The sequence below is a fragment of the Chelonia mydas genome, chromosome 17 (genome assembly GCF_015237465.2).
Source record: "Chelonia mydas isolate rCheMyd1 chromosome 17, rCheMyd1.pri.v2, whole genome shotgun sequence".
Classification (NCBI taxonomy): domain Eukaryota; kingdom Metazoa; phylum Chordata; order Testudines; family Cheloniidae; genus Chelonia; species Chelonia mydas.
In genome coordinates, this window is record NC_051257.2 from 5,183,583 (window position 1) to 5,206,433 (window position 22,851).

Here is a 22,851-nt window from a genome sequence, read left to right on the forward strand (position 1 = left end):
CAGATCAGTGCAGATATTCAGAGTTCACACTGGTCCCACAAGAAGTCTGTGGCAGAGATAGTGCTAGAACCAGGCATTCTGTGCGGTAGCCACTACATACAATTCCTTTAGTTATGTTGTAGTTTGGGGAGAATAGCATTTAGGAGCCCAGAGGTTAAGTTGAAAAATAACATCTTATGCAAACTACACAAGCAGGATAAAGTTAATTCAAGGTCTCAGTGAGTTCCCTTTTTTCATTGCATTTCACCAGCAGGATATTGAGTGACAGCTCAGCCAATGAAACACAAGGCAGAAGTATTGCATCATGGGCTGATCAGACCCCCCTGAGGGCAGCACAGCGTTCACTGGACCTCTGCTCAGGAACTCAGCCATGTTTGTTGCAAATAGCCCCTGTTGGTAAGTATCACTCTTGCTGCTGACTATCACCATCTTGCTGTCTGCATTTTATCATCCTGCCTCCTTAAAGACATTCCATTTCATCACTGAAAACAAAGTACTCCCTTACCACTGTCAGGTTTGTGCTACCCACAGTATTATCTTTATATTTGTTGTTTAATACTTATACTGCAACAGCATCTAGAGGCCCCAGCCAAGACTGGGACCTCAAAAGGCCACAGAAGGTCGGTAGCAGAAGAAGGAATAAAACCCAGGTCTCCTGATTCAGTGCAGTGGCATGCCCACTAGATCATGCTACAGTCCCATGGCAAATCTATAAAGCAGAATCAAACAAACAGTTTCTGGTATCCAAAGCTCTGAGTTATTGATAAGCAATATACCCTACTATACGCCTGGGTTTTATATATTCAATTAATTATAAAATAATAACTTAGCATAGGGTTAAGATACATGAAGCCTGAGTCTTGCTGCTCTGTTTAATTTTTGGATAACAAGTCAATGTTTAAATTCTATGGGCCAGAGTCTGTTTTCAGCTACACCAGTGTAAATGGTGGCAACTCCACTGATTTCAGTGGATTTACTTTGATTTTTTCCCCCAATGTAACTGAGAGCAGACTCTGTCCCTGCTGCCTCACACACACTCTGTTTGGAAATGAAGAGTCAGAAAAACAAAAGGGAAAACATGTTTTTCTTTTTAAAAATCAATAGTCAATCAAGGCAACACAGGCTCATTCGTCAAAATAACCCGAGCCAGGAGGTGAGGTCTTCTAGCTGAAATCCTTCTCGCTAGCTCATTAACGTTGCTGTCACTAGCGCATTCATGTCAGTTTCAGAATTCTGTAGCTGTTTCAGACAGTAGTGGTTGGTATGATACTGTCTCCTGCCTTTTCCTGCTTTACCCAGGTGGTTAAATGGTTTTATGTGGTTATGTTCAGAATATCCTTTCCCTCCTTTCTAACCCTCCTTTGATCCGCATACCAAAGCTTAGACGGGCCTACAAGCACGGATACAACACCCTGATCTGAGTGTTCCGACCCTCTGTGTGCCAGAAGCTGGGAATGGATGACAGGAGATGGATCATTCCATGATTGCCTGTTCCGTTCACTCCCTCTGAAGTATCTGGTACTGGCCGCTTTTGGAAGACGGGATACTGGGCTAGATGGACCATTGGACTGACCCAGTGTGGCCGTTCTTAGGTCCGAGTGACACCAGCTGGTCCTTTTGCACCTTCTTTTCAGGAGTTCCGCTGCACTTTCTAAATCACTAGTGAGACAAACCTCACTTCCTGCCATGCGTCAGGGAAATAATAATATCCCCATTGGACAGTTGGGGAAACATTGTACAGTTGAGGTGCAGAGAGGTGAAGCACTTTCCAAGTCCAAAGAACAGCATGCAGAGCTTCTGCCTCTCACTCCTGTCCTTAAGCCCAAGACCACTCTTCCTCCCTGGTCTGGTTGCACACAGGGTCTAAGGACATGATAAAGGGATTCTCCTTCCTTCATCCACGAGCATGGCGGGACTGAATTCCCACCCATTCTATCTAGTTTGCCCTGACCACCATAGTATCCAAGCACCTCTCAATCCCCCTGTGAAATAGGAGAGCACTACCCCATTTTGCAGATGGGGAATTGAGGTACAGGGTAGATTAACTGAGATATCCAAGGTCACACAGGAAATGTTTGGCAGCGCCAGGAGTAGAACGCAGGTCTCTTGAGTCCCAGTCCAGTGCCTCTGTTAGATAATCCTTCCTACCCCTGCCCTATTAAGGTCTTTAGGTGGTAGTAGCAGCTAACCCTCCACACTCTCTATGTTGGGAAAGTTAGGCCTATGGCACTAATTTAGCAACAGATCCAGTGGCTGCTCCCCTAACTCTTCCCTAGCCCATGGAGCTCTGGGGAAAGGCACCATGAAGCAGAGCTCTGGTGCTCAGGAGGGGTAGTGTCTCCTCTGCATGGTATAGCCCCTTTGCTATGTTCCTCTGAACAGCGGAAGTGCAATTAGGGACTTTCACACCTCCAGTAGTGGGGTAAAAAAGCCAGCATAGGGTCCATAGGAAATAGGGGCTAAAACCGAGTTAACACCAGGACACATGATGAATCCCAACCACAAAATGCCAGCGGAAGGAAGGAATGGCCATTAGTTTTCATGAAACTAGATTCTTGGGGTTGGATTTTCATTTACACTAAGGCCCCCTTTACACTGTTCTGGGTTTTATGTCCACTTTAAGGCCCCTTTACACAGCCAGAGCAGCCTAAATGGGCTTTGATATGAACGAGAACCGGGCCCTTGTTCTTAAACTCAGTTTTTGTTTCAGGGTGTAAAGGAGGGGGTGCAGATAAGGCACCCTCCCTTTATCTTTACTCTTCAAACACTCCATTCACTGTGGCCCAGAGGAAATGTGACCTTGTCCATCTTGCATGTACTTAGTAGAACATGGATTATGTGAACTCTGCAAACAGATGGTGGTGATCAGCAGGAGAGTTCTGTGCCAGGAATGAATTTTTCACACAAAGAGGGCATTAGCAGTGTAATAATAACTTCTAGGTACAGTTTCTATTAAATTACTTTATATGGAAACTCTATATGTCCCTGGCACAGAAATTAATAGGTGCTCAGGCATACCCTGTTGACTTGTTAATTGAAACCCTGTTTATTTTACAGGTAATATATAGGAGTTAAATCAAATTTTAAGTCTAAGGATTTATGACTGGAACAATTTAATGCTGAATTAGCCCCTGTTGAATATACCTTCCTAAAATAATAGCGTTGGTTCCAAGAACCCACATTTTTAGCCTATGCTGATCGCCCCTTGAATGAAAGGAATAGTCTGGCAGTAGCGTAAAACGCCCCAGGCCAATTCAGCCCTGGTGTAATGCCACAGAGTTAAGTGATGATCTTGGCTGAGTATTTTATGTCCTGTGGCTGGGCTGTGCCATGTGGTCAGTGCAGCGCAGCCATAAAGCTGGTGTGTTCGGACACAGGAGGATAAGCCCTGTGCAATGAGATCTCTCAGCAGCATAGAACTGACACTGTGGTTCTTGTATCACCACGGCCGCTGCTGCTCTAATAGGAGACGTGGCCAGGAGGAAAGGAGCATGTGTGTTGCTTCCTTATGCCCTCAGCAATCAGCAGCACAGGAGAGCTGTGTTCTACTCTCAGCTCTTCTGCCTTGCAGCATGGCCTTGGTCAGTCACTTCCCCTGTTTATGCCTCTGATTCTGTTCCTGCCTTGTGTTTGCATTGCTTATTTCAATCATTAGCTCTCTGGGACAGAGACTGTCTCTCTATGTGCTTGTGTAATGCCCAGCACATTAGACCCCAGTGTGGATCAGGAGCTATTGGAATACCACTACTGAGGTCAGCCCTTTAGGGCTGTAGACAGCTGGCAAAAGAGACACGAGGGGACTGACACAGCTGGCCTCGAATTAGGGGAGCACAAATGCTGCTTTTGTGCCCCCATCCTGCGCTGCATTGTATTCTCCTTAACAGACACCAAGGATCTGGGCCAAAGTATCGATACTATTTTTTTCCTGAATACCAGTCAAGCAGGAAATGCATCACCGCTTCTACCTCTTCTCGCACATAGGAGTGGGTTGCTATAAAATACACATTATTTACATACAAAAACACAAGTCAGCTTAGCCCTTTAAGTTGTTGGTATAGCTCTGTTTTCCAGTTATTGTATTTATTCCCCTGTTAAGTCTTTCTGTGGTTCTGTGTGATTTTGACAATGGACCTAAACTTTAATAAGATTCCTGAGCACGGATAGCTTATTAAATTAAACCAGTAAATGCAATGACAGTTACAAAAAATATTAATACAGAAGGGAAAATCCATTCAAGACAACTCTCCCAGAGATGAGAACATGATTCCAGCTTTGGAAGATCAAAAGAATGGTTAATAAAATGTGAATTTCACACTCTGAGATGGAAGAATTGAGAACGTTTAGCCTATTTACCTTTTTAATTACAACACATGCAGTCACATAAATAGCAATGTGCTTGTGTGACCTACATGCATCCTGTCCATGACAGGGCCTCATCCAGAGCTCACTGACGTTGATTGAAAGGCTCTCTATTGACTTCAGCAGGCTTTGTATCAGTCCCACAGGTAGCATCAGCCTATACTGTAAGTTTAAAGATGTTATGCAGTAGGAGAGTTTACGCAGATGGAGGTTAAAGGGTATTCATCTGAATTCTAGTCCCAAATCTGTCACTGACTGTTGTGTGACTGGGCAAGTCACTATATCTGTCCCTGAGTTTCTCCACCTGTAAAATGGGGGTGATGATACTCACCCACCTTCTGTAAAGCACTCAAGCCCTGATTTTTAATGGTATTTAGGTATTGCTGTGAAACACCTAAGTGATTGGGGATTTAGGCTCCCAAGTGCCTAAATCACTCTTAAAAAATGAGATTTAGGCTCCCAAGCAATGCTGAGCACAGCAATGACTAAATACCTTCAAAAATCTGGGCCCCAGAGACTTCCAGAGGAGAATCACTATTTAGTGCTAAGTACTGTAAGAAGTGGAGGAGGGATTATGGATGTTGCAGAGGTTCCTTTTCTAAAATCTGGGACAAAATGTATATCTACCCCCATCTGGGCGCAAACTGTTGAGCTGGCAAATTCAGAGAACATCATGTGCACTCACTGGAGGTACCGATCAGAGAACATCCTCTGAGCCCATTGCACATAGTGGGGTAGAGTCTTGTAGTGTCATCTACATCCATTTAGAGTGGGGCCCAATGTTACCAGATGTACAGTCATAAACTTCTTTGTGCTCCCTTTGCACTGAGGTAAATGATGCACAAGGTAATGGTGAATCAGGCCTAGGTCTTGGAGTTGAGAGCACCCAATGGACCTACTGAGCACTGCATCCCAGGATTCACAGTGAAACATACAGCAGTGATCATGCAGATATCTGTTATAGCAGTACTTTTAATTTCTGAACACAGTAGCTTCTTGAAGGAGTCTCTCCTGATCAAGAAAAGAAAGAAAGGTTTCTTTTCTGATACGGAGGAAGCAGGGAACATTACTGGATGGCTCTTCACAAACACAAGCAGACTGGTTAAAGCATCAAGAAATGTTTACATGAGCCAGCACCCATAGTCAAGGTTCAGTCCCTCCACCTTTTAATATTTTTAAACAGCTGATACTGCATCTCGATCAGTCTTTCTAATACAGAGGGAGAATTTCATGCTAGACACATGCAATTCCCGCCTGTCTTGCAATGTTTGGCCATGGAGCAGTGATATTTCTCTGGGAGCAGGAAAGGCTGTGTACAAACACAAGCAACAGGATTTGTTTGTCGCGTTTTCTTCTTTGTAAAAATGCTGCAGATCAACAGTGAGCTGACATCTCCTTTCATCCGCCTTTGGTGTAATGGTTGTTATAGCTCTCCATAAACTGGGAACAAACAAGAAAGGTTAATATTTAATTAGATATTTTATTCTCACTCTGCTCTTTCTTTTGGTTGACAGAAACCTTGCAAGGTGCTTGTTCTAAAAGCAAATGACAGGAAACCAGTGATTTATATTTTCGCGCGCGCGAAATGCAGGTTTGAGTAATGAAATGTACACAGAGCTGCTTTTGTCTATACACAACATTGTCAGTAGGTGAAGTCTCTGTAAGGCTTTGTTGTAGCTGCAACAGCTAGCCTGCAAATGCAAATACTTTCCTTGCATCATAAGATTCTACACAAAGGAACTAAGATTACATATGAGCACTGAATGTTGCCTGGTGTAATAGATCAGACAAGTAACAAAATTAAGATGTAAGTGCTCAATTGGCTTGGAGCACAGGCACAGAGTTGTAGAGAGATCTTAATTAAATCACAGACTAGATTCAGTAATGAGCTCTGCATAGGTATTTATAGTTTCCAAATTCCATTTAATTAATTCAATATTGCTCCTTTTTTTAAAAAAAAAAGAAACAAACAAACAAACATGGCCTAGTCAATGTCAACCACAGCCCAGATTCTGTCCTAAATTATATTGATTCCATGGAGTTGCACAGATGCCAGTGAAGGCAGAATTTCGCCCTAGGTATGTTTTGTGCTGCAGTATAAATCCAAAGAGCCGTGCTTGAAAGAATATTCTTCGGGGCCTAAATTAAACAGGATTCCATTTACACACGGGATTAATATCAATCTTCAATTCAAGAATAAGGAAGAGACCAATCCATTTTTTTTGAGTATTTGAGTAAATGCCAAATACTGTCTATCAGTGTTTGTTGAATGCAGAGATTTAAGGTGGAGGGATAGGGGTGAGGAGAGATTTTGCAAAATGTTGTCCGATTTATTTTAGCTGTGCTCTACAATCAGTTTTGTGTTAAAACAATACTTCATAGTATCCCTTTGGCAACTATTAGTTGTCTAGGTAGAGATCTGTTTTAGAGAAATAAACTCTTAGGTTTAAGCAGAGTTTAAATAGTTGCAGCCAACTAAATGGGCCCCATTTCAGTGGAATCCACAGAAGTGTGGGTGGATTCGTACATCTCCATTTATACATGCCTTTCCCAGGTTTGCTCATACACCTGCCACATGTGTAAATGTGTATCCTGGTACAAAAAGCCCTCCTCCAGCAAAGCACTTAAGCATGTGCTGAACTTGAAATATGTGAGTTGTCCCATTGACTTCTCAACCTTCAGTTGCTCTCTGCCCCAAATGGGAATAGGAGCTAGATCTATTAAGAAAGACTTTTCTATCTCTAACATCAGTCTATGATTTTAGGTACATGGTTCACTTTTTCAACCCCCGCTATCCATACAAATTCGAATACCTGAACACTGGACCTATCCATAACCCATTAAAATAATTCTCCAGTTCAGATATTTGCTGCACTGTGGCTTACGGTTCCACTGTCACTTCGCATTTCTACGCCACCAAGAGAGGCATGATGGAATAAGGTCCTAGTTCAGCAAAGCACTTAAGCATGTGCTTAAACTCCATTGACGTCAAGGGGGACTTAAAGTTAAGCACACGCTTAAATTCTTTGCCGAATCAGAGCCACAGGGGTTAAATTCCAGCCAGCATTGTATTTTTTTCTGCCAAAGTAAGAAAGACTCCTTTGATGTGTCAATGTGTGTATGTTAAATATAAATCTTCTTTCCTTTGTATTAGTGAGAGGGCAAAGTGGGAGGAGATGCAATGGGATAAGAGGAAGGGACAGCCCCCAGGGATGAAAGGCTGGGCAGCCATCCCACTCTGCCACCTGTTCTTTCTCTTTCCTTTTTCAGGTTTTTGCTCTGGGGTAGGCTATAAAGGGAAGGAAGGTTACTCTTAGTACAAGGGTCTGAGGTTGGCAAGGCCAATACATTCTCCTGCCACCTCCCACACTTTAAATCCCACAAATTATTAGCACTTCTCAGGATCCATGTCTGTTCACTCCCAGCTGTGGAGTCACGTTGTGGCTCCAGTCCTCACTGCTGCTACCACTAAATACTAATCCTCTGCACTTCACTAATGCCTTCTGTGTAAGGATCCCAAAGTGTCCTGAGAACAAAAGCTCATGACAATCCTGTGCAATAAATAAGCATGATCCCCATTTCACAGAAGGAAGAATTAAAATAGAAATTGAATGACTTGTGCAAGTTTGCACAGCTAGTCGGTGGGAGAGGTAGAACCCAGCTAGAAATTATCTGCTGCACTAACCACGTGACCGCACACCCTTCTTCTGGTGTAACTTCCTGCCCACATCCATGACCACTTTACCAAGTTCTCATACAGCTCATGTGAACACACCAAGTGCAGAACTTGCTGTAACTCTGGAGAGACTAAAGTGGAGAAGTGTCTCTCTGTATAGTTTGTCACGTGGCCCTAGTCCCCTCTCCTTGGGGAAGGACTAGCAAGGTTAGCTCAGCTGTTGGAGGCAGGCTCTGCAGGGAAATCAGAACACATAATTCACAAACCATAATACCGATTGTCTTGTCTGTGATGTCCTTTGTCTCATGACCATTGCATAACACAGGAACAACGCTGTCGTCAATATTCGAGATGAGTGGATGCATATTGATCTTTAAACCCAAATAAATCTAGTCCAGCTGATTAATGTAGCAATATATTTGGCACAAATGGAACTTCCCCTACCTGCACACAGTGTGAAAATGTCTCCCCCCATGCCCATGTAAAAGACTGTGGTGAGGCTTACCAATGAGCCTCTATAGACTGAAGGGAACAGGGCAAAGATGTGCAGTTGAATTGACAGCAATTGATCATTGATTGGCGTCATCCATGCAAGTCATTTAACCTTTCAGGGGTACGGCTCACTCACTGTTTGGAATCCACATATGTTCAACTGATATAAATCAAAATTCATTTTCCAGCCTTTGCCATGTGGAGCTCTCTCCTGAACCATAAGGTGCACCCTGAGGCAGCCCTTTTTGTACAGACTGCTCACAATGCAGCCTTTGCAGTGAATTTTTAACATGAGACCAGGTGCGTGTTGCTAAATGCAACATGGGTGAAACATGTTGAATGCCTGAAGCAAAATCTAAAGAACAAGAGGAGGGTAGGGCAACAGGTTCTGGACATGTGAGCAGTGGGAATGATGGGCATGGTAGGTTAGGCTAGAAGAGGGTACAGACTTTTTTCTGTACTGAAGGGGGAGAAGGCAATACTGCAGGGAGAGAAGGGAGAAGTGGATTCTGTACTGAAGGGGAAGAAGGGGGAAGTAGATTCCATCTTGAAGATACTTTGGGGGAATGAGGGGAGTTGATGGGATTAAGCAAAGGCATGACTCTGGCTTCCACAGAAGAAATGGTAATAATATTTTGCCCCTTAATAGAACCTTCCAGGATCTGAAAGCGCCTTTCAAACAGTAATTAGTGAAAGCCTGGAACCCATACTTTGATGAGATAGCAAAGAACTATCAACATTTTGCAGGTATCTCCAATTTGGCTTATCTCTATTTTGTATTGTTTTCAAATACCTAATTATGATGGATCTGGTTCGAGGGTGAAATCTCCACACTTTTGAACTTGCAGTTTTTAATTTATATGGCAGTTGTTGGAGCTGCCTTCAGAGACATATAAGTGGGTTAGTAAGCCCACTAACCACCACCCAATTAATCTCTCAGTTGCTCTGTGTGGATTGTTAGTTTGCTTCCTGTGCATCCTGGTAAATGTGTATTTCTCCCCCTACGTAACAAGGGGTTGTGACCTGCCTCTGGGCCCTAACCCAATAATGTTATAGTGTTCCAACTAACAGGGCTGCCAGAGCAGGGCGCAGTCTCTGGAAATAAATAGGAGTCATGTGCTGAGAAGGTTTAGAATGTACAACCACTTCCGTGGCAGTTATTTCTTCTGTTCTCTATAGGTAGCAGGGGGGGGGGGGGGGGGCGCGGCAGGAGATGAGAAGCATTGAGGTGTGTGTGTGTGTGTGTGGAATGGCAGGACTGCTGAGTTAAAAGAATTGGATAATCCTGAAAAAGCAGTGATGCAATGGACATTGCTGGGTCATTCAATCAATTCTCTATGTGAGTGTAATGAAAGAGAAAGAGCTTGAGTCTCAAAATCAGGCAAGGCCTTTCATACTGGGAATCTGTGAGTTAAGAAGGAGGTTTCGTAATGCGTTTGTGAGGAACCTACAACACTAGCACGCCGTACCTTAATAAAACCAGTACACTTTAGGGTACTGTCTGGTTGGATTGGTAATAGGTTATAGTGTCATTTTTGGATCACCAATTTGGTCCAGGGCAAGTTAGCAATAACTAAAAGTTGTTACCATCTGAAGGCTATTTGATAGCCTACCTGAAATGAGTTGCTGGTTTAAGTTAGTTATGTCACTAGTGGGCAAGTGTCTGCGTCATAAAGACCATCACTGTAATTGCTACCTTTGTTGGCAGTCTCAGCAGAAGTGCAGACTAGATTCCCCTTTCTCCCCTGTGGATGGTCCTGAGACACACTGAGAGGGTGATCTGTTGAGAAGCTTGAACTGCTACTGCTCATGTTATACTATGGGTAGGGGCCTCCAATCATCAGGGCTCTCAATCCATCACCTCTCACCAGCGTGGATTTCACTGTAAACGAAGGGATGAGGACAATACAATAACTAATTCTTATTTTGAACCTTTAATTTATAGATCTCCATCTGTTTTCCAGAGCTCATTAAATATCAAAATTGGAGAGGGTTCAGAGAACAGCTCTGTGAATGATTAAAGGATTGGAAAACATCCTTTCTAGTGATAGACTCAAGGAGCTCAGTCAATTTCGTTTATCAAAGAGAAGGTTAAGGGGTGACTTGATCACAGCCTATAAGTAACTACGTGGGGAAAAGAAGTCTGTTAACTGAGGTTTTTCATCTAGCAGACAAAATTATAACAAGATCCGGTGCTAGAAGATGAAGCTAGACAAATTCAAAGTAGAAATAAGATACAAATTTTTAACAGTGAGGGTAGTTAACCAGAAAAACAACGTACCAAGGGTTGTGGTGGCTTTCTCCATCACTAGAATTTCTTAAATCAAGGTTGCCTGCTTTTCTAAAAGACACACACTCTAGTTCAGGGGTTCTCAAACTGGGGGTCAGGACCCCTCAGGGGGTCATGAGGTTATTACGTGGGGGGTCGCAAGCTGTCAGCCTCCACCCCAAACCCCGCTTTGCAGCCAGCATTTATAATGGTGTTAAATATATAAAAAAGTGTTTTTAATTTATGAAGGGGAGTCACACTCAGAGGCTTACTATGTGAAAGGGGTCACCAATGCAAAAGTGAGAACCACTGCTCTAGTTCAACCACAGCTTTTGGACTTGAAGCAGGAATTAATTCAGGGATGTCCTATGGCCTGTGTTATGGAGGAGGTTGGACTAGCTGGTCATAACAGTCCCTTCTGACCACGTTCTACAGGTGGAAAACTGAGGCATGGAGTGATGCAGTGACTTGGCTAAAGCCACATAGTGTGTTTGTAATGGTACTGGGAATAGAGTATTGAGCCCCAGAGGGTATGTCTACACCGTACACTATGCTCAGGCTTTAACTCAGGTTTGAGCCCAAGCCCTTCTTCCATCCACGCACAAATCAGTCTGACTTGGGTCAGCAAGCACTCATGACCCAGGTCCTAGAACCCTGCTAGGGGGGTGGGTCAGAGCCTGAGCCCCACTGTAATTCGGACCCAAGCTCTGTCGTTTTGCAGTGTGGATGCAGCTCAAACCACAGACCTGAGTCAGAAAGGCTGCGAGACCCGGGTCCAGCATTGTAAGCCAAGCTTACACAAAGCAGTGCTGCTTCAATAGAAAAAGTCCCTTTGTTGTGTTGTTTTTGCTTCCCTTCCATGAGACGTTCCACTTGTCTGCAGTATTCCACTGGCATCTCAATGTCATGTAGAGTTTAATATTTTTATTTAAAAGCCCCCAATAACTTTTCCCTTGATCAAACGAATTGTTCCATTATTCTTACAAGCTTACAATGCAGCGTGTACGTTAAAGTGCAGGCTTGGAAACACCAGATCCACGTGCCCCAGTCCCACTGACCCAGGATTACAATGCAGTGTAGGCATATCCAAGGCAACCCAGAACACAAACAGCTTTAAAACAGAGTGAATCATGTTCTGCAGCCTTGTTAGATGGATGCTCAGCACCCTTGGGTTTGTAGTGGTATAAAGATTGATTTCTTGATTAAACTGTAACTTGTGGTATAATTAAGGAAATCGTTCAAGTTCAGAAAGTCATTTAGATACTCTTAATTGGATTGGGGGAAGGCGCTTTCTCACAGTGAGAAACGAGCACAGTGGCTGTTGCATAGAATTAGGAACCTTCTTTCGCTCTCAGACCACACATGCAGTTGCTGCTGATGTCAGAGAGAGATGCAGGTGCAGATCACCACCAGCATATGGCCCCTTGAGCACATCGCAGTTCACACTGTAGGCATCTCATTCTTAACCTCACTGCAGGCCTAAACAGATCTGACTCCATTGATGCCGATGGAATTTATTATTATTTGTATTACGATAGCGCCTAGAAACTCCAACTGAGATCAAAACTGTGTTATAATAGGTGTTGTACTAACACACCGTGAGAGACAGTCCATGCCCCACAGAGAGTCCAGTCTTTAGACAAGACTGACAAAGGTCAGGAGGGGAAACAGAAGTATAGAGAGGTGAAGGGGCTAGCCCAAGGTCATTGGCAGTGCCAGGAACAAAACCAAGGTCCCCTGAGTCCCAGTCCAGTATCCTTCTTCTTTAACCATTTACTAGCTCTTTTCGTAATGAAAGATTTTCAGTTTAAAGCATTTCCATTACACAAAGCAGTGCTGCTTCAATAGAAAAAGGCCCTTTGTTGTGTTGTTTTTGCGTCCCTTCCATGAGATGTTCCAGTTGTCTGCAGTATTCCACTGGCATCTCAATGTCATGTAGAGTTTAATATTTTTATTTAAAAGCCCCCAACAACTTTTCCCTTAATCAAATGAATTGTTCCTTTATTCTTGTTCTCGGCAAAAAGCTCCATTTTCTGCATTTGTTTTGTTGTTTGTGACATTAAAAGACAAGATGCCAGGCTGCCTAGAGGATTTTCTTTTGTTTGGCAAGGAAATGTCAGAGTGAATATGGAAATCTGAAGTTCACTCCTGGAATTAGTGTCTGCATCGCAAACTGTTTTTATTCAAGAAACGTTAATTACACAGTAAATTGTAGGGCTGTCAAATAAGATTTGGTGAAAAGATCAATTCACATTAGATAGAGGAAATCACATTTCTAGACAGAAGGAATTAATTTCTGGAAAATCAGTAAGTCAGGCCGAGGCTGTGCTAGTTTGAATCATTAACAAGTTTATCTGAGCTGCATGGTGGTAGTGTTTCTTTAAAGGTTAAGCCAGGTAAATGAAATTGCTGCTGCATAGGTACTTCAGTGCATGTATTTTTAAAGGGACATTGCCCCATATTTAGGTTTTGAGAGGGGGAAAAAGTTTTACAAAACCTAATAATTTTGTATGCAAAGAGTAAGTGTTGTAATTTTGGGGAAGATACACTATATTCATCCTTGGTGTTACAAAACCATGAGTCAGTCCTGCCCATAAATGAGATTTTAAACAATAATTATGTTTTAGTTCTTTTTATTTGCCTTCTGGTTTTGAGCTTTTAGGTTTACATTTTCAAGCTTTCCTCTGAAACATGAGGGTTAGAAACTGTTTCTAAAATAAAAGCTGAGATTTTCATGTAATCACATGACTCTGGGAGCTGGAGCTTTAAGAAATACACCAAATATAGTATGACTCATGATCAAATTGGGAGTTGGCAACCTTTTTTGTTATGTTTGAAAAATCACTGAATCCCTGCTTTAATTGCAAAACTGAACTCAACCTTAACTATGTAACAGCGACTGGTTGCTTACATTATAGAAATGTTTCCATGATATTAAAAAAAATTAAAAACAGATGCTTTTTTGTTGCTGTGGGATTCCAACCCAAATATTGAAATATTTTCCTACGATGGATTCACCTCTTTGCAGAGCAGCCAGCTCATGGCCTATGCACACTTAGGTAGCACTTAAGCCCTCAAAAAAAGGCTTACGTGCAAGTTAAATAGCGTGTAGGACTTGTGCAGACCTTTTGCTTTATGTGGAATTCACCTCAATGCATTAAAACCAGAAAATGAAACTGACCAGTTTGTTTTTGAGTGAAGTTCAAACACTAAACTAACAGCATAAATGGCAAAGAGCTGTTTAGTTTTATAATCAAAGGTGGTATTAGTGAAGGAAGTAAAGAATGTTTTTCTTTGAAGTGCATGAGTGTTTTAAGCTTACAGCATTTGTGTAACTGCAAAACAATCTCGGCTCAGGCCTCCTAAATTTACAGTGCAAAGCAACAATTCCTTCCCTTGAAGTCCCCTGGTTAGATCTCTATAGTCTTCCACTGGACCTCCTAGGTCATTGTTAATTTGCTACCTTTCTAAAGGGTTGTGTTGAGCAAAACTTTAAACTTCCATGGATTTGGCCACTAGTTGTCTGTCTAGTCTTGATTCATGAACCAAAATTATCCCATTGCATCACCTGTAGGGTACAAGATACAGATACCAGCTAAATTTCCCAGGCTGCTGCACAATGTAGACAAACTTGTCTTCACTGTTTGGCTAAGATCAAATGTCACTTTAACATCTAATATGCTCTCTGTTGGGGGACTGTATCCTGTCCATGCAGCAGAGAGATTGCAACTCATGGCTTAACAGGTCTCCTCCTTATCTAGCCACTATGATCTTTTAATTCTCTCTTTCACAGTCATAATCACCTCCATTTATATAGCACTTTCCATTCAGAAGGATCCCAGAGTGTAGGACAAATCCTGCTAAGATTTATATCCTGTACAAGCTGAATGATTTTAACAGTTGCTTTAACAGGATTAGGAACAGAGATAATTTATGCCACCATTGAAATGCCACTGCCTCTTGAGCGCAGCACGGAAGCCATGGCTATGCACTTTTCACAATGTGCATGTGTTTTGTTTTGTTTTTTAAAGCAGAAATGGAGACTAATTTAGCCAACTGAATCTGGAGAGCTAACTTTTACATAGAGTTCATGGGAAAGTGGCATTGAAGTTGTATCTAGTTCGGTCAGGCTTAATTTGATTTTTTTTTTTTTTTTTTAGATCAGTATGGAATGATAGGCCTTGTCAGTGGCCTATCAAATGAAAGGCTGTTACTGCCTGTAATGGGGGACACTCACCTCTTGAGCGCCTCCTGCTGTTGTATTTGGTACTGAAGGATTTTTCCTGCTCCTGGTGCCCCCTGCAGGTTGTTGACGTTGCTTGGCAGGTCTTCAATGGCTTAGCCCTCTGGCCAAGTCACACTGTCAAAAATGGATTGACCCCTTCCAGGATCACAAAAGTCCAGCAAACTATCTGCCCTCACCAGGGTCTTCAGCCCTGTCTCTAGACCCTTTAAATCCAGCCCTTTGCTCAGGCATCTTGTCCCTTTCTTGAGGCTTAGGCCACTCAGCCAGTGAAGGAACCTGGACCTACCCACTACTCTGGGTTCCAACCCAAGAACTCTATAAACAGCAGCCACATACTGCTTCCTTCAGTTAGTTGCTGCTTCATTCCCTGGGACTCTTCCCACATGATCCTTTTCCTTTCACTTAGGGTTAAAGTTCTCAGGTCCTTTAACCTTAGGGTTAAAGTTCTCAGCTCCTCTTGTTCCCAGGTCCAGTAAATGCAGCCTGTGGATTGTCTGTGGGCAGAGAGGAGCACCCTTCCTCACCCATCTGGTCCCAGCAAAGAACTGACCTGCCCAGGCCCTGCAGCTCCTTTACTTCTAAATGAATTAATCTTAGGTGGGCAGGATGTAAGTATCAGAACCGGGGTTTTAGTGGGAAACTGGATGTCACAGGGTAACTGGCCCTTTAACAGAAGTTGATCCCAGCCCTGCCTGTAGCTAATCAGCTGCCTTCCAGCTGATCTTGTGAGGCCAGGGATCCTGTGATAGCTTGAAGATCACCTCGTCCTCATAAAAGCCAGCAGGTAGCTCACTTGAGGGTTAGACTGGCAGGAAAAAGAACCCAGTTTATATGTGACTCTTGGAGGGATGGCTGATCAAGTGTAATCCTGGATGGAGAAGGGAACAGAGAGGTTCACTTTGACTCCCAGGCAGAGGGTCTGTGGAGTGTAATCCTATAGGTAGTAGCTAGGCCCCTGCAGAGGACCCGAGTTAGGAGGAAAAAGGCTTGAGTTACCTGTTCGAGTTGTGGTAAACAGTTTTGTTTTAAAGAAATTAAACTGAGTCAAATGGAGACTGGAATTGCATGGCTGGAGGGTGGTCTTTGGTGAGTTAAATCACAGGCTCACACTGGGATTGAGTTAACAGCCTGACTCTTGCAGAAGTTCTTTAATAAACTCAAATGGTTGGTTTAATGGACGTCACAGCGTACACCCAAGATCTCTGCCAATAGATCCTCTTTCCTTCCACTGACACAAATAGCATCCTAATGACAGACCTGTGGAAGTCCTCTGCAGCCAATATACCTTAAAGGGAAGGCTGCAAGCTGACTGTAAGTGCTAATATCCCCAGAGTGATGGTTGCATCTTGCTCTATTGATTTACCTCTCCTCACTGTCTGACTGGCTTGGAGCAAGGTGACCTGCCTTCTAGGCCCTTTTCCTTGCTTCTGATGATGATGGTAATTCTTTAGTGTCAGTGAGGAGGAAGAAAGCATTTAATTGTTTAAAGTGCCCCAGAGTAAAATTTAACCTACCATGCTAATGCTTTAGTGGCTAACAAACTGTAATTGCAATGAGGTCCTTAGGTTTGTTCTATCCAAAGGCCAATAAATTCCAGAAGCTGCTGGCTAAGCCAGTTTACATACTCATTGGGAGTTAGGCACCTAAATGCTTTGAGGATCTGGGCCTAAATGCCTATTAATGGATCAAACTCTTCCCTCAGTGACACCTGAATACCCCAACTAGTCAGAATCTGACTGGAATATAGAGGAGAGGGAAAAACTGATAGTGTGGGGCTTCTTTCTATTCTACATAATTTTTTATAATGCGCTCCTCCTGTTGTATCTGAGCGCCTTCCAGCGGTGCATTCAGCAACGTGACTATACATCTGGCCTGTGTTGTTTGTTCATCCTATCCCCAGAGGGGGGGAAGTGTGTGCATTGGAATGTCGTGTTTTGGTAGTTTGTTATTTAATATACCTGTTGCTATGTGTTTATATTATGAAAGGCAAGGTCAAAGAAAGGTGTTTTGCACTTGGAGTGGAAAGTGGTGGTGAGGTTTGTAGGCAGTTCATTCCACAGTCTTGGTCCTCGCGCAGAGGAGCTTCTTCAGAGCAGGGGCTCAATTCCAAACTCCTTATTCAGGTCCTGATTCTGATCTTATTTACACTGATGTAAATCAGGAGTAGCTCCACTAATGTCAGAGGAGTTGCACTGGTGTAAAAGTGATGTGAGTCAAGAATTGAGCCCTTGGTGTTTTTCATTACTATTTAAGTTAGGATTCTGTGTGTAGAGACAATAGTCATGAGTGCTGAACAAGGTGGGTGCTGAGCACCAAGGCCCTGGTATAAGTAAAGCACTCAAGTAAATGCCTACCTTTTAAGTTGGAACTACTTGTGTGCTTAAAGTTAAGCTAGTGCTTAAGTGCTGTACTCGTGGGGCTGGAACAATTTGTATAGTGGGGGTACTGAGAGCCATTGAACCAAACTGTAAACCTTGTATATGATGGAAACCACTTCAAGACGGGGTGCGGCAGCACCCCTAGTTCCAGCACCTAGGGCCGTACTGGATCAGAGTCTTGGTGCTCAACCCCTTGCAAGACTGGGCTTTAAACACCGACTATAAATAGGCAGATCCTTGCTTAACCATCCTGATTTCTCTTCTCACATCCTAGCAAATTAAGGTTCAGGTCATTCATTATTAAAAGATATCGCCCTGAGCTTAAATAAAGAGGGTTAAAATGGTTGTGAATAAGGGCAGGAAGAATTAGCAGTGAATGGAGTTTTAAAAGTTGGAAGGGTTAACGATTCAGAGTGGTGCTGGGAAGGCCTGGGCACAGATCCCATCCTTTGTTAGTGAGATCTGTGTGTGTGCAACACCCACATATTGCTTTTGGAAAATTTACCCCCAAGAGCGCTGGGTTTTACAACTTAGCAAAAAAATGTGCCTGAAGAAACATCTGTTTCCCAGATCAAACCCTAAGGTACACAGAGCTATGTCTGAGCCTTGGCACAGTGACCCTCACGCTCTTTGGGATGCAGTCTTATTACCTGACATGTGTATAATTGCAATGGATTCTCAGGGTTCTGCTTGGAGGATTTTTCGTCCCCCCCAGCAGGATCTAATTGATTGATTGATTGCGTGTGTGTTGGACTCAGCATGTAAAAATATCCATTTATAAAATAAAACCGTCCTTGCATTCCCGAATGTTGAGAACATGTTTTAAGTCATGTGTTGAGGCTTTATCCCTCAGCCATGCAACCACCATGGCAGACTGACTTTAGACAATACAATGGTAGAGGGCGTAATGATGGAACATGCTTAGAGAGGAACATGCACATTCTAGATCTTGTACCCAATGAGTGAAAATGTGTCTTGTATAGCGGGACTAGCTAAACTGTGTCTGCAGATGGAAGGGACTCCATTAAAATGCATACTGCAGCATATGGCACGTTGCCTACTGAACCGGGCTACATAGAGTCTCAGAAGTTCTTTGATTATCTACTTAAGTCCAGTGTGCTTTGAGCTTTGTAAAGTGAGAGCTAATACACTGTATGTGGGTGACTGACAAATGGGTTAATCCTAAAACATGATGGGACAGATTCTGTGGGAAAGCTCCACTTGATTCAGTGGAGTTCCCCCAATTTTCACACCCACAGAGAACTGGGTCCATTGTTTCCGGAGACACAGGGATGCAGGATGGGGAAGGGAGGGGAGGAAAAGAGAGGATTTGGAGAACTGCAGTGAAATTGCCTTAAAGCAGTGAATAAAGATTACCTGGAATTCCTTTTCTTTATTAGAGCAGCTTCTCTAATTGTGAATGCCACAAGCATTCAAATTAACGGTGCATATCCTCTGACATGATGCTAGCAGCCAAATTGCTGGGTCCCAAGAAAGGAAATCATCCTGTACATATATATATATATGAAACTAATGTACTGCAAATAAAGACTGGGGTAAATTATGCTCTACTTTCATATGAGTGCGAAGGCAGAGTGACTTCTTTGGCTTCACTGGAGTTAGTGTGGATTTACGCTGGTATAACTGTCAGCAGAATTTGACCCATTGGGCCTGATTTTCCTCTCACACCAGGTAGAACTCAATGGACTTTGATGAAATTACTCCTGATTTGCACCTGTATAAGTGAGAAGAGTTTTGGACCCATTGTCTTTGCAACAGACGAAATACATTAGGAGATCATGGATCAGATAGTGGGCTTGATTCTGATCTCACTTATACTGGTGTAAATCAGGAGCAACTTCATTTAAGTTGATGGAGTTACACTGGTTTTACACCAGCGGAAGTGGGATCAGAATCAGACCCACTGGTTTTGTGCCTGTAATTACATATTATGCATTGGGAACGAAATACTGAATATGTGCTTCTCCTTCCTTCCACTTCTCTCCATTCTAACACCCTGTCTCTGTCTGATATCGTATTACTGTATCTAAGATCTGAACTGTGTTTGGGAACGTAGTCAGGGGCCCGATCCTTCAACCTTTACTCATGGAGAAGGATTAGGCCTTATCATTTTTAGTACATCAAATTAATGTCATCTCAAGATCAGTGTTCTAGGCCCTCCCCTGCTCCCAACTAAATCTCCCATTGATTGCAGTGGTGCAGCATTAAGCCCCAGGGTCTTGATCCAAAGTGCATTGAAGTCAATGGGAATCTTTCCATTGTTTTCAATGGGCTTTGGATCAGGCTGCTAATAAGGCAGGAATGCACTTTGATCAGACCGATCACAGCGATGAGAGAAGGGGGAGAGGGCACTTTTGAAAGAGCTCTGATGTGTAAAGAGTAAAAGGAAAAGTACATAGATCAGGTAGAGGAATTGAATTATTCCATCTGATTGTTTCCATCAACAAGAATTTATAGACTTTTAGTGGCTGTAAAGGTATAATTATGCCTTTCCAAATTGGAATGAGAGGTATTTTATTGTTTGAGACACGTTGTTTTGTTTGTTTGAGACACACTGTTTTATTTGTTTTTAGAAAGCCATAGGCCAAAAAGCTCCTAGCACAGTGCTCAGACACTGCTGACATTTATTATTGGCAGCACTGCTTCACTGAGTCTGCAAACAGCCTGAAACAACAGTTTTGAGAGGCCTGAATTGCCCCCACCTTATCTCAGCAGAGTGTTTAACTCTGAAGACTAACGATGACAATAGAATATTAATATTTGCTCCTTCACATTAGAAACATCCAGACCTCCAAAACCTTCAATAGTGGATTTCAATAGATATTTATTTTAGAGAAGAAGGGTTAAATGGATACTTTACATCAATATCACTTAACTAGAAGCCAGTTAGAGAAGTTAAACCAGTGAAGGGTCTTCCCATACTGCCTGCCATTAGAGTGTAACAGGGACAGATGGCGAACGATACATATGGCCATTGGTGATCGACGGGATTATGAAGGGGAAATATTCTCATTTTGATGAAAGTGGCGGCAAGTGGGCAGAGGTATATAGGAGGTCAGACTAAGCAATTATAATAGTCCCTTCCAGCCTTTTGTTGTTTGCAGTGTTTATTGTAGCCGTGTTGGTCATAGGATAGGAGAGAGACAAGGTGGGTGAGGTAATATCTTTTATTGGACTTACTGTTGGTGGAAACTTCTGTTGGTGGAAGCACAAACGCTTGTCCTTTCCATCAGCAGAATTTGGCCCAATAAATGATATTACCTCACCCACTTTGTCTCCTTTTAGCCTTTACACCTATTAATCTGAATGGTTACAAACGCAGGGAAAAAATTGTAGTGTAGACAGGCCTAGCTCCAATGGCCCTGAATTCAGGGGAAATTGGGATCTTTGCAGCTTTGCGCCTTCTCTAGTCTCTTCACCGTTACCAGATGCAGAGCTATGTGGGCCTGGTGAGATGCAGTGTAATCCTTCCAGCAGTTCTTTCTATGAGGTTTTTTTTTGTAGGAGCCAAGGAGTCTGCATGCTATCTCCAATTATAAAGGAACCATTTAGGTTAATGTGTAATGGACTTGAAAGGATCTGAGTGGAAACCAGAGTGAAATCAGCTTGGAACAGCAGCAAAATCATAACACGGGGGAGAAAGCCCTGCACTTTCCCAATCTCTCATCATAATGTATGCAGACTTGTTGGCTCCTACTGTATAAGGTTTGTAAACTACTCAACTCTGCTAGTGAAACGTACAAGAGTGACAGGCTCCTCGCTTGATTCACACACAAGATACAGCACAGGCAGGTGCAATGCAAGCTTCTCTTATGACACACCTGTAGCACTGATCCCTTGGTGTGATCTGGAGGGACTAGGCCTAGTGGAGAGAGGGGAGTTAATTCCTTGGCCTTTTTCCTGAGCCTGCTAGTGAAGGTGACAATTACAATGGAGGTTTTAGTGATGAGGACACTTATCCACTGGGAACGTAACTGACATCCTTCATCATTCCTCCCTCCCTCCCCCAAACCTCTACTCATTTCACATCTGCTATTGAAGAGCTGTGAGATGGTAACAACTGCCATTCCCACCAACTAGAGCCCCAATCAAACCAGTGTCTGAGAAGCGAAAGGCACTGTATCCTGTTAGCAACAATCCCCTCAACCATCCAACTTCCTCCCCTTGCCCTCCCAAGCTGCTATGCCTAAAGCATTTCAGATCGTCTGCGGCAAGCATCTACTACTCAAGTCCTTGGTATGTTAGAGAGAAATGTGAAAAACACATTAAAAGTGTCATGCTTTATCAATCGCTAAATTGTATGGGCGTTGCATTATACATTTCAAGGGTCATTGTAGAAAACAAGAGATTAAATTAATTTAGTACTCTGGCTTCAATCATCTGGATTTAAAATATAAAAGAGAGTCAAATCTGTTTGTAAATAAATATGCTGCCTGCCTGGTTATAAACTACCAGTACCACAGATTGGATACCTGTCACAGAGATGTGGGTTGAAACCCAGAGGTTTTTTGCTCCTGTTACTAGGATCATCCTGCTGTCATATGGATGTTGTAGCTCACTACTCCCACATTGTATTTCATCACTGAGTACAAAACTTCATGGACAATATGATCTGCAGTGCCAAACTAGTTATAGAAACAAAGAACATTATCAGTAAGGCCTCGATTCTGCAAGGAGGTGAGCACCATCACTTGGAGACACTCCTGATTTATATTGCTTTAAGTGAGAACCTAGTAGGACTTTCTGGCTACTGTGCTTCTCAGCCTAATTAAGAAAGGGATGAAATCCTGATAATCACAGGTCAGTATTTTCAGACACAAAGTAGGCATGCAAATTCCTTGAGGGGAGGGACTGTCACTTTTTATTATCTGTGTATGTGTGTATTGTGACCAGCACAACAGGGCCCTGATCTCTGATGGGAGCCTGTGGTCGCTATCACAGTCCAAAAAGTAATCCGCAAAATAGCACTCAAGTGTAATAAATGTGATGGATGGATTTGTATGATGACCTGTGATGGAAAGATAAAAGTAACTGGCTGCAGGATAGGACTAGCTGGCTCAAGGGGTTGCTAATTGTTGTGATTTATACTGCAGTAGCACCAAGGGGCCCCTATCATAGATCAGGGTTCTGGTGTGCTAGGTGCTGCAGAAATGCAGAACAATAAGAAAGTCCCTGCCTCGAGGAGCTTACAATCTAAGTATTTAGATATGAAGTCCCTCACTTATGGATCATTCTTCAATTCCTAATGGACAAACATCTGCACCCCAAAAACCACCATCACAAGTGACAACCACATGGTAGTGTTGGCAGAGAGCCATGGAAACTGAACTCCTGTCTCAATAGCTAGCTGTGGACCCTTTAGCTCAGGGTTGAGCGTTCCTTGGCAAGGCACCGTGGAGGGATGCTGGCA

The 22,851-nt window shown here is 43.0% G+C and overlaps 1 protein-coding gene across 4 annotated transcripts in view; it reads left to right on the forward strand.

Moving 5' to 3' along the window:
* The first annotated feature begins 266 nt into the window (after nucleotides 1-266).
* Nucleotides 267-22,851, forward strand: part of DHX40 (DEAH-box helicase 40) — a 58,258-nt gene continuing 35,673 nt past the window's right edge. For 3 of the 4 annotated variants that reach the window (XR_006286362.1, XR_006286361.1, XM_027820222.3), the window contains exon 1: nucleotides 267-396. Coding sequence is in view for 1 of the 4 variants with exons in the window: in XM_037880527.2 (XP_037736455.1) it covers nucleotides 371-396 (26 nt within the window). In the remaining 3 variants the exon portion in view is untranslated. The remainder of the gene's footprint in view (nucleotides 397-22,851) is intronic. The other variant, XM_037880527.2, reaches the window with a different exon arrangement.